Here is a 19,404-nt window from a genome sequence, read left to right as displayed (position 1 = left end):
TTTTTCACCCCTAAGAGTTACCAACTCTCAAACAATACACTAACTGACACCGACTTTTTTCGACTCAGTACCCTGAAAGGTGGGAGGCGCGATGGCCTCATGGTTAGTGCGCTCGTCTCCGGATCGAGCGGTCCGGGTTCGAGCCCTGGCCAGGGACGTTGTGTTGTGTTCTTGGGCAAGACACTTTACTCTCACAGTGCCTCTCTCCATCCAGGTGTATAAATGGGTACCGGTGAACTTAACGCTGGGGGTAACCCTGCGATGGACTAGCATCCCATCCAGGGGGGAGTAGAAATACTCCTAGTCGCTTCATGCTACAGAAACCGGGATAAGCTCCGGCTGATGGGCCACTTGGCTCGCATGCAGACTTTACCTTACCTTTACCTACCCTGAAAGGTCTCGCAAAAGCTCCCGCTGTAGACCTTTTGAGGCTGAACACCCTAAGACATACCAAAACGGCTTTTTTATCCCCTAAAATGTACGACGAGCACCCCCGTCGTTGTTATATGGGATTTCCCTCCCCCCCCCCCCCCAAAAAAAAAAAAATCCGGGCCCTGAAATGGGACGTTAACCAAATATTTACGGTTATTTAATGCTCTCTGGTAGTGTATGCTAAATATTACTCTAGTGGCTTGAGATATCTTATTCCAGAACTTGTTAGATTAAAATACAAAGTCACTTATATATAGTCCGCGTTACACCATTCGAAAGCGCTCAATAACTATGCATGTATATATATCACATAGAATTTCAACGTATTCATAAATAACATAACTGTGAAAATCATTAATTTCCTGCTTCTCCTGAAAACTTGATACACCAGGCACTAATGTTTTAAACCCGGGGGAAGTGAGGGGGGCGGGGGTCTCCCATACAAAAAGGACGGGGATGTTCGTCGAAAATTTTGATAAGAACCCCTAAGAGGTACCAAAATCCTACTTTGTGGGCGTGGTTTGAGATTTTTTCACCCCTTGGAGGTACCAATTCTAAAACATCAATTAAGCTTCTGTCATATTTTTTCGGCTCAATACCCTAAACGGTACCACAAAAGCGCCCGCTGTGGACCTTTTGAAACTGAACACCCTAACAGTTACCAAAACCACTTTTTCAACCTCTAAAAGGTACGACGAACACCCCTGTCCTTTTTACATGGCTGTCCTCCGGGGTTTTAACACAGCAATTTCTACTGAATGTAACCTGGCAAGTGCAAGCTTTTCTTCCTATCTAACAAACTTCTTGTTTATCATGACTGAATTAAAAGTATAGTTACCACAGAAAAGTTTTAGCTTTATTGTTCTAAAATTGAAGGCAATAATTTCCAATAACTGACCAAGAACACAATTTCTTCACACAGCGTCGACGCATACATAGAGGCAATGGTTGTTCACCATTTACACGGAGAAGCCGGTTCGTCAATGATTTATGCAAACGGAGCAAAAATGTCTGATGGTAAGTTCCGTTCGGATTGGCCGTTTACCAAAAAAAACACCAACTGACCGAATGAGACTAGGACGAGTTCGGCCTGATCATAATCCCAAAATAATTACAAATGGTAAGCACATTTCCACACGGATATTTCGGGTGGAAATTTTGGACTACCTTTCAAGACGTTCCGTTTATTTCGGAAATTTTCCTGTCGGTTGAGCCAAAATTGTCTTACATTTACATTCTGACCAAACCTGTTTCCGGAATTTTTGGGTAAACGGTGAACAATCAATGTGTCACAGAAATCTGGGGCACCAATATGGCCAGCGCTGTAACAGTTGGTAAGTATGGTTTGTATTAAGAGCTAGCCACTCAGTTTTAACTAGTAAAATTCTAAAGTTTGATGGGCAAGTGAAACTCTGCGCCGTCCAACCAGCTCCTAAATATTGCGGCTATTGTTTATTACATACAATTGGGAAAATTAGTTTTCATCTTCTGTCAACTCGTTCACTATTAATCGCGTGCAGTACAGCTGTAACATGGGGAATTTTCTTTGAGAGATTATCTGATTGTATAAAACAAAGGTCGACTCGCTACATTACTTTATTTATTGTTACAAGTTCACGTTTACCTGGGCTCACTCATTGTACCTACGAAAAAAACAAGAAAGTAAATTCAGTTCTAAATCACAACAATCACAGTGGCATGTTCACACAATTTCTCATCTTGCTGCTGCCCTCTCCAAAGGCTTTTCTAACTATTTTTTTTTCTTAGCGCAAGGGACGATTGAGAGACTGGGAGTGAGCAAGAAGGCGCGAGAGGGAGGTGGTAGCGAGTGAGGAGTGCACCCCTCCTCACTAGTTAATTATTACATTTTTTGCTATTACGCGGTCGACTGGGGACGAGGCAGATCTTACGGTATGTCTCGCTCGGCATGACGACCGAAGCATGCCAAATGTAGTGATTTTTCAAATATCCCTTTTAAATTTCTTAGCATGAAGGACAGTAGGATACCACTAAGATAAATGATTTGGTCTAGGTAAAATATTATTTTTTTCTTTCAATCTGCTCTGCTTCGGAAGGGGATATCGGTTCTACCTTTTGTAGGCGGGCTGATAACGTCATAGTAACATAAGCAAAATACAGCTGACATGATGATTTTTCAACTTACGACTCTTAGCAAGGTTGTGCACAGGCACTCCAGGCTCAACGCTCATTGAGCGGTTACGTTGATTTCGCTGCGGTGATCTCGGGGGAATCTTGGGGGAGAATCCCACAGAAGTTGCGTCAATGGAATGAGACTTTTGACGAAGAAATACGTCTGGGAAGTCTGGATGACGCGGTAATCCATTCATGCCTGTATTGAGTTTAAGAGAAAATATTTAACTGTGAAATAAATTTATCCAGTGTAAGCAAGCAAAATGTTATTCCAAGCCCACAGCCGTCGTCTCGCACCAGCTGATCCTATTTTCCTCCCTCTCCCCTTCCTCCCTCCCTCACTCCCTCACTCACTCCCTTCCGCCCTCCATCTCTCCCTCTCTCCCTTGCTATTTTCCGCCTCCCCCATCTCTCCCTCCCTTCCTCCCCTCTCTCCATCTCTCTCTCCCTCTCCATCCCTCCATCCTTCCCTTCATCCTTCCTTCCCTCCCTCCCTTACTCCTTTGCGCCTAACCCCCATTCCTCCCTTCCTTCCTTCCTTCCTCCCCTCCACCCCCCCACCTCTCTCCTTCCCTCCATACTTCACTGCCTCTCTCCATCCCTCCTTCCCTCCCTCCCAGATCCTTCCCTCCCACCATCCCTCCTTGCATTCCTCCTCTCCTCCTTCCCTCTCACCCACCTTTCCTTCCCTCCTCCCTCGTTCCGTTCTTTCGATCATGCCATCATTTCATTGTTCCGCTTTCTTTAATCAAGTAGTCTACATCATACCTTGACGAGGTTTTACTGGCAGGGTTAATGCATTTCTTGCTCCATTACAAGAGCCATAGTTTCTGTAAGAGATGCATAGACCGATACGAATCAAAGGACGTTTTTATCAGGGTGTTTAAAAAGCAAAATAATTTCATTATTTTTTAACATTCGATCAAAGTTAAACTATTTCAATTGCTTATTTAGACTACTTAAGAATGGCTGACTGTTAGGATCGAGAAACGCCGGTCAACGTCCCATTTGACAAATCGCTCATATTTTGCCCAAAGATACCCTTAGGTGACGTAATTCTAAAAATCATATTTAAAGATTCCAGCGAATTTTTATTTTTCAGAAATTCGCGAAAATTTGAAAGCGCGATCAAAAATGCGGTTTTTCGTGTAATAAAATGACCGAAATAAGGTGCGAGGACGAAGCGCTGCTTAAGTCTTAAAATAAACTCAATTGACTTCAAACTTCACACAAATGTGGAACAACCACTCTAATTTATTTCTCGCTTTAAACTAATCTCAGATATGTTGATATAGTGGTTTTCCCAACCATTTTAAAATCACCTAAGAAGCGTGTGAAAAATAACGGCAAAATATAGGTCATGTTTAACAGCATAAAAATGCATCTGGTACCTCACTTTCCGATTATTTTACTTTACAGCCTTAAAATATCATTATTAAAGATATACCATGCCAAGTTTCATGCTCGAACTCGCAGTATTTCCCTTTGTGAAAAACGAAAATCTACGTCAATGTGTTGAGCGCAAATAACACAATAATTATGCACGAACCAGAGACAAATCAATTTCAATGGCGAAAGTAAAGGGCTATCATTAATAAGAATCCCGTCAATTCACTGCTATCAGTAGAAACATAATGTCCACTGCATAAAAACTGTTTTTAGACGTTTTCGAACCATTGCGCGTTAACTTTGTTTAATTTCCTGTCCGCCGTCATGTCTAGTTTGTCATCGCGTGTATTTCCTTAATGTAAACAACACGTGAATGGTTGTCATAACAAACGCAAGAGATTTCCTGGAACCTTAATGTTTCGATTCACCAAAACGCTTTAACTTCGTTAAGACACAATAATGGGTCGACTTGGAATGCTGTTTAGCATCAAGGACGTTAAAGGACTGTAAATTAACCGAGTTGAAATATCTTGAAGCAAATCAAATTCGCGCCCTTATTTTAATTTGGTAAACAGCCGATCTCTGTTCAAGTTCAATAAGTCGAGAGGTTAATCCGGCAATGTATTACCGGTACAACAACAAAATCAAACCGAGGTCATCAAAAGTGTAAGTTTAAAAGTGTAGAGGCAAGTTCCAAATAAATTTCGCCCATATAAATTGGAAACAAGAAGTGAAACAGTCTGACCCGAAACAAATAACCAAAACATTAATACGACTAATTTAATCCGAAAATGTTGCAGAGAACATACCTAAAAGCCGTCGATTCCTCTCAATACCACTCCGCATTGCCTTAAAGAGCCCAAGCTTTCTGCTGTAAGAATCAGGGGCCTTATGGATCTGTATTTATTATATCGGCAACCATGCTGCTGGCTGATATTCGATACACAACCGTACGAGCAGCCCAGTCACGTTTTCACTGCTCTTGCGCAAATGTTCAACATTTCGCAAGTTTAAAGTAGCGACAGTAGATTGAAATGCGCTTTTTAAAGCTGTCCTACCCAGGAACAATTATTTGTTGTTTTTGAATGGCTCTTAGTTGTAGCTACAGTCGGAGAGGGGTGGGGGGGGGGGGGGGGGGGGGGTGGGGGGGGGAGAGGGTATTCCCGGAAATTTCGGATATCTGTATGACGTGGAAGATTAAGTGGTCTCCAGCTCTTAACGCCAACACTGAAACACTAGATGATTCTCGAAGTATCACAGGGATCACTAAGCTAAATAATTTTGAGTGTAGCTCCGCTGAGTCAATTACCTGTTGGCGCGCATATTGCATTGACCGTGGACAGGTGGAAAAACAGTTAAGGTGGTATGGTACCCTAAAATATGGCGATGTTCATGAAAAATTCAATTTCTTGGAAATACAAGACTTAAGACCCTTGAGGACTGGTCAAAAACATTTTGAAACGATCTTGCCGAATTTCCTTCCAGATGAGTGTGAAATTTAAGGAAAGTACACAGTGGTATAAGTTTTTTCACGTGGCAACGGCCATAGCAACGACAGTTTACTATAAGAACGTGACCAAAAATATAGATTATTTGTACCTTATATGAACGAAACTATTTAGAAAAAACTTTTAAGACATGTACAACTCGATTGGTATAATTATTTGTGAAAAGCTTTGACTCAAATTGCCATCACAGGCTCATTCATTTCCCTTATGACAAGGAATATTTCCCACAACTGCGGTAACTTTTTACAAAATAGAACAACCATTGCACCCCCTTTCCCGAGATCCAATCTGCACCCCCCCCCCCCCACTATTTGTGGCTCGTTAAATGCTTAGCACTTCGTGTAAGAAACTTTAAGTGCATTTTTCTCAAAAGTTTACTTTTGTACCGACTGACTTCGCGCCAACATTTCTACTTTGCAAGGTTTTTAAGTAGAATTTTTTAAACTTGGGCTCATCAAAGACCAGTAGTGTCGTGATGATATAAACCAAAAAAATCGTAACATTTTAAGGTTTCACGTGACATGAGATGATTTGTCCACTGGGTGTGGTTAAAAATAAGGTTATTTCCAAATAAAGCTGTAAAAAGCACTGAAAATAAGAGTTAACTGTCAAAACTTAGGTTCATATCACAGAACAAAACAGAAACTTACATGATATGCTTATTTGACAGTCAATTCTTGTTTTGTAAAAAAGCAGGAAGTGTTGGCGTCAATACTATAAAACACTACTTCAAAAGGCTGTGGCTGGTTTCCATAGCAACCATTTTGAGTAAAACTCTAGAAATTTAATTTCTCTTCTTGAGTGCAATGGCACACAATTGATCTTTCTTTACCATATTTAAACAAACTTTTTTGTCCATATTGAGGGTACCATACCACCTTAAGCATGGCGACTTGACTGACTTGACCCGTGGCTCTCGGCCACGCCCATCTAGTAGTATGTCACCCCAGTATGTGTCGAAAGAAAACTTGAGATTCTCTCAAATACGATTAACATTACAACCAGACCGACTGCGTGTTGGACAACGCCAAGTTACAATGTGCAACAGGCTTTTCCGGTTTAACTGTTTTTCCACCTGTCCACGGTCAATGCAATATGCGCGCCAACAGGTAATTGACTCAGCGGAGCTACACTCAAAATTATTTAGCTTAGTGGTCCCTGTGATACTTCGAGAATCATCTAGTGTTTCAGTGTTGGCGTTAAGAGCTGGAGACCACTTAATCTTCCACGTCATACAGATATCCGAAATTTCCGGGAATACCCTCTCCCCCCCCCCCCCACCCCCCCTCTCCGACTGTAGCTACAACTAAGAGCCATTCAAAAACAAGAAATAATTGTTCCTGGGTAGGACAGCTTTGAAAAGCGCATTTCAATCTACTGTCGCTACTTTAAACTTGCGAAATGTTGAACATTTGCGCAAGAGCAGTGAAAACGTGACTGGGCTGCTCGTACGGTTGTGTGACAACTTTTACTGAGTCTCGAATATCAGCCAGCAGCATGGTTGCCGATATAATAAATACAGATCCATAAGGCCCCTGATTCTTACAGCAGAAAGCTTGGGCTCTTTAAGGCAATGCGGAGTGGTATTGAGAGGAATCGACGGCTTTTAGGTATGTTCTCCGCAACATTTTCGGATTAAATTAGTCGTATTAATGTTTTGGTTATTTGTTTCGGGTCAGACTGTTTCACTTCTTCTTTCCAATTTATATCGGCGAAATTTATTTGGAACTTGCCACTACACTTTTAAACTTACACTTTTGATGACCTCGGTTTGATTTTGTTGTTGTACCGGTAATACATTGCCGGATTAACCTCTCGACTTCTTGAACTTGAACAGAGATCGGCTGTTTACCAAATTAAAATAAGGGCGCGAATTTGATTTGCTTCAAGATATTTCAACTCGGTTAATTTACAGTCCTTTAACGTCCTTGATGCTAAACAGCATTCCAAGTCGACCCATTATTGTGTCTTAACGAAGTTAAAGCGTTTTGGTGAATCGAAACATTAAGGTTCCAGGAAATCTCTTGCGTTTGTTATGACAACCATTCACGTGTTGTTTACATTAAGGAAATACACGCGATGACAAACTAGACATGACGGCGGACAGGAAATTAAAGTGCACCTAACCCCAAAAATTTTTTTTCGCTAAAACGAATCTACTTGTTATGTGAAATAGTTCTGCGAAAAAATTTTTGGATTCCGTTAAATCCTCGATTTTTTGTGCCCCGGCGAAATCTCGAAAATAGCTCCAAAACACCGCCATTTTGTTTCACAACCGAGTTTGAGGAGAATGGGTCCAGCGGCTCTTGTGACGTCTACCCAGGAAGGTTGGATATCTCATTTCCTCTCATCTCCTTCAGGATGGTGCAATACACATTCGAAAAGTGCGCTGAAACGCCTTCCAGAGGTGCTATCGGCTGTTGCAGCAATATTCCAGATTTAAAGAAAGATATGCTGTACAATTTACTGGCGATGATCGGCTAATGGTGCAATAAAGACGTAAACTATGGTTGATTTTGTCGAACCGAAACAAGCGAACTGAACTGAATCTGTGAGAACCATTGAAGAACTCTCAGTAGAATTTGTTCCGCAGACTTTCGTACGCTATTTTCATAAATTTTCTGCTTAGAGCTAACCAGCAATTTGTACAAATACTACTGACAACCTATATCTTCCAATCCCGCAGTATTTATAACATAACCGGCAAAGTTGTATGATCTGATCATGATAAAGAAGCGTTGTACTGATATGTAAATAGATCGCAACTGTACGCCGCCAACCAACACTTATTTCTCTTTCGATTTAGATGAAAGTCGAAGATTAATCCTTTAGAATTACATGATAACAAAATTTTTAGACTCACAGAGTTTTTCGAAGGTTTGGAAATCAGCAGTGCGACAAAGACTCTGTGCAATAGCGTCAAAAATATGACCGCGTAACATTATCTGCGGACCGCTTGGGGAACACATCCTTTTCGCTTATCCGACGAATTTCACTGCAAACTTTAAGAACAATTTACATTGGTTATTTGGAGTTACGACTTAAAACGTGTGACAATGTGAAATCGGTAATTGTATGAAATGTTTCCTTCCGCCTTGCTTCCCGCAGCTTCTAAAATACAGGTCCAAACAATACGATTTTCAATCGATCGAAGCCAATGTTTTGGAGGTCATCAAGTCTCCAAAACAGCAACACATACGTCGCTCTTATAAACATGAAGCATTCAACTGAAAGTAAAACACAAACTGGATTTAACAGAACAGTCACACCCTGACACAATACATTCTCGCTAAGGACAAATGTAAACGGGCTGTAAACACGCGTGGGAATCTTATGTTTAGTTGACGAAATTACCATCCAAAGCAGTCCTCGAGTTTTCTTTCCTACTTTTCGTTTGCCTGCTACTCCACTTCGTATCTAACTTTCCATTCCTAATATACAAGCAGCTCGTCCGTAAAGTCTTCCCCTTCGTCGCTTGAAATATTGTAAATTGCTCTCAAAGCTCTAAGCAGTGAGTTCACAGTTGTCGAACGTGCTCGATCGAAGTTTATTTCGGAGTCTTCCGAATCGAAACTTAACTCTGACTCCAGTGACGAAAAAGAAATGATTCTGAGACAAAACTTGGACGTTTTAGTGCCAAAATACATCGGAACGATCAGTTTTGTGTTCCATTTTCTCGAGCAAATACAGAGAGTTGACTGAGGCGCCATTGTGTTTGGTTCCTGGGTAGACGTCATCAGGCACCGCCGCCCCAGACTCCCTAAAACGCGGTCGTGAAACACTTCAAGCGCGACTTTGAAAGGGCATAGAAAATCGAGGATTCAACCAAATTCAAAAATTTCTTCGCCCAAATGCTTCAAATAAAGTCTAGATTCGTTTTAGCGAAAAAAAATTTTTGGGGTTAGATGCACTTTAAACAAAGTTAACGCGCAATGGTTCGAAAACGTCTAAAAACAGTTTTTATGCAGTGGACATTATGTTTCTACTGATAGCAGTGAATTGACGGGATTCTTATTAATGATAGCCCTTTACTTTCGCCATTGAAATTGATTTGTCTCTGGTTCGTGCATAATTATTGTGTTATTTGCGCCCAACACATTGACGTAGATTTTCGTTTTTCACAAAGGGAAATACTGCGAGTTCAAGCATGAAACTTGGCATGGTATATCTTTAATAATGATATTTTAAGGCTGTAAAGTAAAATAATCGGAAAGTGAGGTACCAGATGCATTTTTATGCTGTTAAACATGACCTATATTTTGCCGTTATTTTTCACACGCTTCTTAGGTGATTTTAAAATGGTTGGGAAAACCACTATATCAACATATCTGAGATTAGTTTAAAGAGAGAAATAAATTGGAGTGGTTGTTCCACATTTGTGTGAAGTTTGAAGTCAATTGAGTTTATTTTAAGACTTAAGCAGCGCTTCGTCCTCGCACCTTATTTCGGTCATTTTATTTCACGAAAAACCGCACTTTGACCGCGCTTTCAAATTTTCGCGAATTTCTGAAAAATAAAAATTCGCTGGAACCTTTAAATATGATTTTTAGAATTAGGTAACCTAAGGGTATCTTTGGGCAAAGTATGAGCGATTTGTCAAATGGAACGTTGACCGGCGTTTCTCGATCCTAACAGTCAGCCATTCTTAATATGTTCCACAGAATCGCAGTAAAGGTCTAAGCTGTTCAGTTGAACGTCTGTCGCACTCTGTGATGTGACTGCCTTATTTCGTGGTTAACGAGGCAGGTTCTATATAACCAAGCACAGAGCTAATTTAGCTCCTCTAAGATGTAAGAACTTGAAGCACATCGGAGATTTTCTCAATATCTTTTAGTCTTCCTAATAATTCGGGCGTCAATGAATCTTAAATGCTACCAAGTCAATCACCGTTATCACAAACATTAGCTTGTTAAATTCCAGTGTTTCTTTGAGCTAGCTTCTCAGATAAACCCAAATGAATACTTACTTGGTATTTGGTCTATGGGATAACTATAAAGAAAAGAAAAACAAGGTTTAATTGAGAAGGTAAGGAGATAGCTCGATGGCCAGGATCAGGCATTCAGCTAGTGAGCGAAATTAACAGCAGTTCTCTTTAAAATAACGTTTCCGAGGAAACCTGGCTTAGAAAAGGTTTGCCCTGTACTATAACTAATTGTAATCTAAGCTACGGGAAGTATCGAAGAGGAGACACGTGAAAAGAGCAAAAGTTCGATGGTGGTGTGTGGTGTGGTGGGTTGGGATGGCACATGGCAACTAAAAGTGCATAGGCGCCTCCACACATGGAGATAGGGAAAATACGAAGTAAACAAGGCTGATATCAAGTGCCTGCGGAAGGATTGAACTATGAACAGGATTTTATAAGTTGTTCTTCACACTAAATTGAAATCTCGATGAGTTTATAGAGTAAATTAAAACACTTACGTTAGGATCTGATCCCCTCCATCCATTAGCTAAACCTGCAGTAGCTGCGAAATAAAAAAAAGTGAAATAATCTTATCGAGCGGATAGAACGCGCGAGACCCTAAAACATGATTTTGTTCTGAAAAAGCAAACTGATAGAAAGATTATCGAAACAAATAAATGTTCAAAAATCATACACAACATGCAGTTTATGAAATCTGATCAACTTTTATCTAGCCACCACCTAATTGGTTGAGGTTGTCTAGCACGATCAGCACTCTAGGGTATATGCATGCGTGAATGTTAAAGAAGACTCTGGATGGCTTTTACAACTCTCCTGATCAGACTTTGCTATTTTTTTCTGTACTCTACCTCTGTGAGCAAAGGAAAATTTTGCCCTGGCTGGTAATTGTGGCGATCGGGGACTCCCTGGTGACCCGTAAGTTGTTTCTTCACAGATTGGCTGTTGACTGCAAAACACCAAAACACTTAAAACCAAAGAATATGGAGTATGTAACATAAAAGTTTGAATTGATATACGGTACTTAACCACTGTTTTAATAGCCTGCGAGCAAGCTCTTCGCGGGGAAAGAAAGGAGAGGAAATGGGCTCTACTTTCTTCATATTAAAAAAAAAACAAAAAAAAACAAAAAAAGAAAACAGAATTACTGATATACTTACTCAAATTGTGATTGCATTCTGGTGTAAATCTGAAACAAAAACATTCAGGCGTTCACTCACTTTCTCTGGATCCAGTTTGTTTCCCTTTTATCAATGAGTTGTTTTTGTGATCACTTTTTTATTCACAAGAATGATCAAAATTGCATTTCTCCTTACAATACAAATACGCTGTCAACCACACATGTGATGAGAAAAAAGAAAATGATCCTCCAGGGTTAGAAATTAGAGCTATGAGCCAGGGATAACGTCTTTATATAGTACTTACTATAATCGATATTTTGACTGACGAAGGTTGGGTTCAATTTCTTGGCAATGAAACATAAAACAAAATATTCATCACATTTGAGAGAACTTACGTTTGGATCTGAGCCACGTCTTTCACCCATTCCCTGCTCACCTGCAATTTTGCGTAAAGAACACAGTCAAACATTTCAAGCCAAGGCTGCTGAGATATAAGGGATCGTATCGCTGTGCCCCCTTATGACAGACAAGCAGCGAAGCAGCTAGACAGAGAATACCATTGTTTTTTCCCTCGATGAGATGCTTGTATGCCCAAAATTCGGCCTTACCCATTTTTGAAACTGCGTGGGTTTAATTAAGCATTGCAGCACAACGAACGCGAAATAGACTTGAGCTCTGAGGCTAGTCATGCATAAGCTTATGACCAAGTGAATGAGTTATGAGCATGCCGTTACTCCTCACACAAAGACAATCTCAAATAGACATAGATCGGATTTGAATGTTCTGATGTACATTTTTTCTAGAACTCTAAAATAACTGTACATACCCAAGAAGAATCTGGGTGAAAGAGGTGACTGCGGAGATCTTGGAGACCTTGGCGGAAGCGGGGGGGCGTTACCGCATGTAGGGATGTCGTGGATGGAGTGCCGTTTATTGTCAAGACAGTGGTGCTTTGGGGGTAAGGCGGGCGCTCTTTCGAAATCCTTACGGGGCACGTCATAAATCAGCTCTTCTCTATGCTACAAAAGGAACAACACACACAGCTGGTCAGTATCGGCGATGAAAATTCACTTCCTATATAGTTGCAGGCTGAAAAGGCTCGCGGGGGATCGTGGGGCTCGTGGGGCTAACGGCCACCTCCCTACAAGACCCCACCTCTCTACAGCGGTCTTTTGTTTCGTCCCGGCGGACGGTTCATGCATCATTCTTATTTAAACTTTCTACAACGGTTATATCTCCACAACGACAACAGCCACTAAAACGCGTCCCAACTGCCAAAATGACCTCTCCACATGTACAACGGCCAGATAATCAACGACTAACGAATGGTGTATACAAAATCCCATTTTGTATACACGTCACGAATCGCGGGTCTCTATGTCTGTTTGGTTTCTGTTTTATTGATATATTTTGACTGTGTTAGGTATCTCGATGCTACAAAGAACACTTTTAAATATACAAATGTTGTACCCCCCGGAAAAACAGGTGTCATGTTACATCCCTACCTCCCCTTAGCGGCCATCTCTCTATAACGGCCACTTTCATCTGTCCCCAAGGTGTCCATTGTAGAGATGTTTGACTAGATAAGAATTTATCTAGTTAATACTAAATGAAGTAGCTAGTGATTCTTGCTACTTTAGAGAAAATAAAATTACTTTGTATATTACGAAATTACCTCTCTAGCACTCCTCTGAATGAATTTACTGAATGCTTTTGCCGTTTCCTCGCTAATATCACTATTTCTCCAGCTTTGATTGACAGCTTGTTCTGCTATATGAATTGCTTTCCAAATTTCAGAAGTCATCGTTTTCTCTGATGAACAACGCAATAGATAGTACTAATTAAAAAAAAAACAATTCGAATTTAATACATGCAACAGCTAAGTCGTGTGTAACTTTGTTTACTAAACACAGCACTACTAAAACGATTCCTGAATGGGAACTGAGAGCTTTTTTAATCAATCAAAAATGCGGTGTTGCAATCATTCGATATCTAACTTACCGTTCTCTTGATTTTCAGGTCGTGACATTCTCACATAGTCATATTCTTCATCAGGCTGATCTAGAGGCATTTTTGGGTCCATCTCTATGTAATTCTCTTGATTATCCTGATCATAGTTGTTGTTGACTTCCATCTCAGTTGAGGGGATATTTTTTGTATGCATTCGTTCGTTTGCCTTAAAAAAAAGAAATATGAAAAGAGATTTTAGTGTTTCCATAGTATATCTGTTCGCTTATTTGTTACCTTGAATTCATTGTTCTTCGCCTGAATGTTCTTTTAAGCAACCAATGTCAAAAACAGAATTGCGCGATTTTGCTGGTTTGTGCTTACTTTCAGAAATCCTTTCTGATTTAGTTCATAAAACCCTGTCCGCATACAATATTTTATGAAGCGGACCAAATTTATGCCAATTAACATACCAATTATTCATAAAACTTTGGGGGTAAACGAGATAGGAAGACAAAAAAAAAATTGGTATTCAACAAATCATAGACTAGTATCAAGCTTGTCAACCTCATAATGCACGTTTTTCCTCTTTGTAAAGAGCTTTCTGTTCTAAACAGTTTGATCGTTCGAGCGTAAGGGCTGTTCAAACGACCTCCATGTTTGTTGCATATGGCGAGTGCCACCTGAGGAGAGTATACAATCTACCCACCCCCTCCCCCCCACCCCTGTATATTTGGATCTACTCTTGCAATGTCTCTTTCGCCATATGAAAAAATAAACAAGGTGGCCGCCGCGATCAGAAGGCCAACACTAGGAGCGTGCAACTCCCATACTAAGCCTATGTCATGACATTTTTAAGGACTGGTCTATTTTTAGGCCTCTTTTACCGCGAAATAGGTCAGTTCCAGTCTACATGAGCGCGCATCGGTGGGAAAAAAAACGTTTTTCTTTTTAATCTTCCGGTGAAATTATGACGTCAGTGATTTGTCACCGAGGTTCCTGCGGGGGTCTGAATTCGCGGTAAGTTCAAACTAAAAATAGGTCTGTGAAAACGCTGTGACAGGAATATGGGGTAGTTGCTCGCTCCTAGCGATGGGCTCCTGGTATGACCACTTGACAGAAAATAATCGACTTTAAACAGTTTACTTATAAGCTGGCTTAAATTCGTTCAAGGGCAAAGTCACCTCAAAATCTTGTAGATCTTCTGATATTTCGAAGTGTCCATATTTCTCTGCTAATTCCTTTGGGCACATGCCGTGTTTATTTTGGAGTGCGCACGCCTGTCGTGCCGCTGGGCAGTACTGTAGGCACGCCGCTACGGCACGCTTGAGTCCGTGGGCAGCTCCAAAGTGAATAAGAGTGGGGTATATGGTTCTCGACTGACCTGAAACTGATTCAGATGTGATGATAGTTATTGAAAACGTTGTACTTGCCGGCAATTAACAACAAGGGGGCATCAGAAAAAGACAATAACACTAACGAATCGAAAACAGCCTACAAGAAAATTAGTACAAAATTATTACATATTTACATAATGACGCATACTAAACTTGTGTTATAACTATAGTATCAGGAAAGTATTCAGTTTTATTAAAATCTAGATCATTGGATAAATGGAACTAGAGAGTTTTCATTGGCTTAGCCATCATGGGTTATGAGCCATTATACCATGCTCTACAAATATGGTAAACGTAGGCGCGAGTTTTTGGGACGTTTTTATTTTTATTCTAGTCTAGTTTTCTATATTTTGGAAGCGTTTTTACGAAAACAATCATTCCACTCGCGCTTGTTGGATCTGAGATGACTATAGCTAACTCGGCGCTAGGCGCTTCTTTGGCTCTCTACCATCTCAGATCCAAAGCGCGCTCGTGGAATAATTGTTAAATAAAACTGAAATGAAGATACGATACGATAAGATTTACGTTACAGCGACTAGTTTCTGAAAGAACTTGACACTTTTAAACTAAAATCAGCTGAACGTAGCTTATAAGGTCATATAATAATAATAATAGTAATAATAATAATAATAATGATAATAATAACAAGGACTTATAATAATAAAAATGTTTATTCGTGGCTTCTAAAAAATTACAACTGTAAAAATTCTTAGGACAATATATATGCCAGGGAAATACTAACTTACAAACGAATTACAAATTACACTCATTCTTTACAACCCTTATAAATTTGTCTATTATCATTTGTCGAAAAAATTTAAATAAGAATAGTAAAAAATACTCTACACATTTAAATGGAAAAACTCTACTTTAAAAATACACTGTAGCTATATGCAGGTCCACTTCTTATTATTAATAATAATAATAATAATAATAACATTTATAATGCGCAAATTTCATAAAATGTTCAAATGCGCCTGACAAGATTAAAAAGGGAATAAAAAGGCTAAAAAGGTAAAATTACAATTAAAAGTAAACTATAACCAACCTTCCACTTGTCCGGTTTGGGGAATCTCAAGCAAATGAAACTCATGGGGAGACTTCTGCTGAATTTTGCGAGCAATAACCTCGTCAACCATTGTAATGTTAGCTGTGGAGACCCCAAGCGAATCACAAAGCAGCTGCTTTGGACAAGTGGCTTTTTCCAAAAGTTCATCGAGCACCTGACTCCTCGAGAAAAACTCAAAAGAACACCGAGCGATGGAGGGCTCGTGTTCCTTGAGTTTATCGTAAATGCTAACGATGGTAGTTTCCGGCGGGTAGTACACTGCAAGTTAAACGTAAATATAACATCGAGAAATTAAAAGGATAAAAAAGACAGCGGAGAATTCCAGTAACTAATATCAAGCTGTGTTTTCTACCTTTTGGACAGGACAAGCATTTGTATAGCACCTGGGGATGACGATGTTGTGTTCATGCGATACAAGGGAATGGTCTTGTTTAATAACCAAGCTTGTTGGAGACTGCACTTGGAGAATATGAGATTAAATGCAATATACAGAAAATAATATTAATAGAAATTAAGCTACATGGTCAGAGGAATTGAGAAATATTGAAATGCGTTAAGACAGGGCCATTCAAATGAATAAATGTTACAGTTAAATGTGTTGCAAAATCTAGAAATACATAATTACTGGCCATATGAGGATGTGGTGTATCCTGTTACTTAGCACAGTGTCTGACCAAAACAGAGACATTGAAGTGTTACGTGAGATGAACATTTTACCGTACCTGGCGCATGCACCTGAATAACACAGCTGTTCAGTAGGACAGCAGGCACTTTTAGACAGTGTTGTTCTCCTTTGAACTCTACTTCATAGGGACCGCTGTCCACAAGAAGCGGCTTGTTGAAAATGAATAAAACACTCTCTTTTGACTGTTAAAAATAGAGTCAATTTATAGCGTTAGTTTAACTAAGCCGTAGGTGGTAGGAATAAAGTTTTGTATTCTTTTTGCCTATCTTAATGTTCCCTTTCAATAGATTTTTGTCCCGTTATTTTAAAGTGACTTTACAGTTAAGTTCCTTTTATCATTTTTTTTTTTTTTTTTGCGATTTTGCGCTTTTTAAACTAAGTCAATTGTGGTCATTTTCTTCTCAGCACACAAAAAAGTCCATCATGTCCATCATTGGGAATTCAAATTTTTTGGTAGGAAAAATAGAGTAGCTATTTTCTCCCCTAGCCCTCTCCCTGCTAGTCAACCAGACTAAACAAAGACCGTGCTACGTAGACGCACTAATAAATCATTAAGTTCCTAGCAGTTTTCTAGTTCTCGCATTAGGTCGAATACTCTACACAGAACTACGAAATGAACAAACGTAGCCACTTTCTTTAGAATCCTGTACAAGTATACGTATTTAAGGCAGGTTTTGGAATCATTTACAATTAAGTAATTAAATTTTGATTATAACTTCAGTGTTTAGTTGTAAATTCCTTACATCATATTGAGTCTTCTTTGGAGACACAGCAACAAGCTGCCTGATCTCATCTGCAAGACATAGGGAAATAACGTTATAAACATCTTTACCTGCCTCACGCTGTCTCGAACAATTGATGTTTAACGTTTTCTCGTTCTCGCACTACCGTTATTTCGTAATACTCTTAAATGTAACAAACCTCATAACCTGAAAAGTTCAGGCGTCATTTTGCCGAATTTGGCTTTTCTTGATATCCTGAAAGTAATTTTGTAGGATTCTGCCCTTGCATTAACAGAAAAACACATGAAAGCGCGTTAAGACAAGAAAGACATTTGTTAATTTGGTGTTCATACCATATATGCATTCTGTATCCTCCATATTGTCAGTGGTCTTACAACAATTTTGCGGTGCACTTATCGATCTTCCTCTCTGTAATGCAAAGAAAATAAGAAGAATAGGTTAGTCAGTACAAGGTAAAAAGAAATTTTCCCGAAATTTTGAGAACCTCAGATGCCTATCGAAAATGACAATTCGGTAAATTTCGCAGATGGAGGCAAAAATTCTAACTTGAAAGAGACATTTATTTGCTCGGTAAATAAAGTTCTCACTGGTCTCTGATATCTGCCGTGACGTCATGTGCAATTGGAAATGGATCAGTTAATACACTTCAACCACACTTAATTATTCTTTACGCAACTATTTCATGAATATCTGATCATCAGTCGATCAAACTTTTGTTTTGAATAAAAATACATTTTCATGTTAAGCAGTTTTCAACCAGTATCATGTTGCATCGCGTTTATGTTCGTTTATTGGGGGTAAACTTCATAATTATTAGAATCGCTCGTCGTATGTTCTGCGAAACTGCTACATTTCGCTTTCTAACCCAGACAGGATTGCTGTTATTAAGATCTCATCCGCTTTTGCTCCTAGCTCTGGTTCATGAGCTGCTCAATGTCTGCACTTAGTTATATGATTCTATTTAATTTGACTCGATCGAAATAATGTTCTGAAATTTCACTCGGAATGTGACAAAGTTCAGACACTCGAGCTCTGTGTAATCGATGAAGATTCTACGCTGAATTGAATTCTGGTCGATATGAATAATAAATCGTCTCTTCTACTACTACAACGTACAGCTCGTATCTTGATTCGTTGCACATCTTGAATTCTTCAAAAGGGAAGCCAATTTTGATGTCGAACGTAACACAGGAAGTCGTCGTGTAAAATATTTCTCATCTAAGTTAATTTGAGGTTTCTTGTGTAACAATCCTTTCCCCTGAGGGAGATCACAAGCCGGTAGCTGGTCGCTTCCTGCTTTAATCGCTATCTTAAGCCTCAAAATGAATCAGCAATCTCTGTTAGAGTAGGAACAGTTCTTCATTTTGAGAGCCGTGTTTCAGCCGGTCTGAATTTCATAATAACGAAAGCCGTGCAAGTCTGTTTATTGGTGATCGGAAGTTGTAATTACGATGCAAATAAAGTCTCCAACTATTGAGCCAACTCACCTCGTGAAAATCAGTTCAGACCGACGATGAGCGGGACCATTTGCAGAAAATGGCGTTTCACCAGCCAGTGAAAGGTCCCTCTAGAACTTTAAAGTCGTAGTTACACAGTTCTGGTGAACCTGGTGATAACAGCTTGGAACCAAAAAAAATTACTGTTGTGTTTTCGTCACGGTGATTTAAGTTATTGAAATTGTCTCTGGTCTCTTGCGCAGACCAATGAAATACAAGGAATCGAGAACAGTCCGTCCGAAAGTAGATAACAATTCGATATCATGCTAACACCGGAAGCTGTAAGCTAAAAAAAAAACCTCTCATTAGGACAAATAAGTTAAAATGTCTTGTCCACTGTACACAGCTGAACGACGAGAAAACTTCTCGATTTCGTCTGCGGTTAGCTTGTTCTTGTGCGTGCTTAACGTCTTTTAGAAAATGATAAAATAAAGCTATGATTTAATATTGATTGATTGTTGTGATCATTAACTGTTTCAGATGTTCATTAATTCCATCTGAGATAATCTTATTTACTTTCTTTCTCAAGGTTATTATTAGAATTA

General features: G+C 39.6%; 1 protein-coding gene across 2 annotated transcripts; it reads right to left on the bottom strand.

Annotated features, from left to right (window-relative positions):
- Positions 1-1,266: 1,266 nt before the first annotated feature.
- On the bottom strand, positions 1,267-19,228 carry LOC110063678 (uncharacterized). 2 transcript variants are annotated; one of them, XM_020770678.2, is made up of 17 exons: positions 18,851-19,224; positions 17,696-17,771; positions 17,364-17,413; positions 16,658-16,802; positions 15,915-16,193; positions 14,654-14,859; positions 13,524-13,698; positions 13,198-13,334; positions 12,349-12,541; positions 11,918-11,958; positions 11,562-11,590; positions 11,253-11,350; positions 10,902-10,945; positions 10,447-10,469; positions 3,352-3,413; positions 2,597-2,782; positions 1,267-2,075 (listed from the first exon to the last, which is right to left on the bottom strand). In XM_020770678.2, the coding sequence occupies exons 2-17, from the start codon at positions 17,718-17,720 to the stop codon at positions 2,053-2,055; spliced, it is 1,716 nt and encodes a 571-aa protein (XP_020626337.2). In that variant the 5' UTR covers positions 17,721-17,771; positions 18,851-19,224; the 3' UTR covers positions 1,267-2,052. The 2 variants fall into 2 exon arrangements, with proteins under 2 accessions (XP_020626337.2, XP_089138223.1); XM_089282097.1 differs by having other exon boundaries at positions 2,020-2,782; positions 18,851-19,228.
- Between the last annotated feature and the right edge of the window lie 176 nt (positions 19,229-19,404).

Source organism: Orbicella faveolata, unplaced genomic scaffold (assembly GCF_042242905.1).
Source record: "Orbicella faveolata isolate gen_17 unplaced genomic scaffold, um_ofav_v1 contig_12, whole genome shotgun sequence".
Classification (NCBI taxonomy): Eukaryota; Metazoa; Cnidaria; class Anthozoa; order Scleractinia; family Merulinidae; genus Orbicella; species Orbicella faveolata.
The sequence above is the reverse complement of the archived record's forward strand: the minus strand, read 5'-3'. Positions and strand labels throughout refer to the sequence as shown.

What these genes read in the sequence shown, in the direction of transcription:
- LOC110063678 (XM_089282097.1), bottom strand. Translation starts at nt 17,720, where the DNA reads ATGGAGGATACAGAATGCATATATG. An exon ending in GGATACAGAATGCATATATG is followed by an intron (nt 17,414 to 17,695) that starts GTATGAACACCA and finishes TATGTCTTGCAG; the next exon opens with ATGAGATCAGGCAGCTTGTT. An exon ending in GACGTGGCTCAGATCCAAAC is followed by an intron (nt 11,591 to 11,917) that starts GTAAGTTCTCTC and finishes TTTTTGTTTCAG; the next exon opens with ATTTACACCAGAATGCAATC.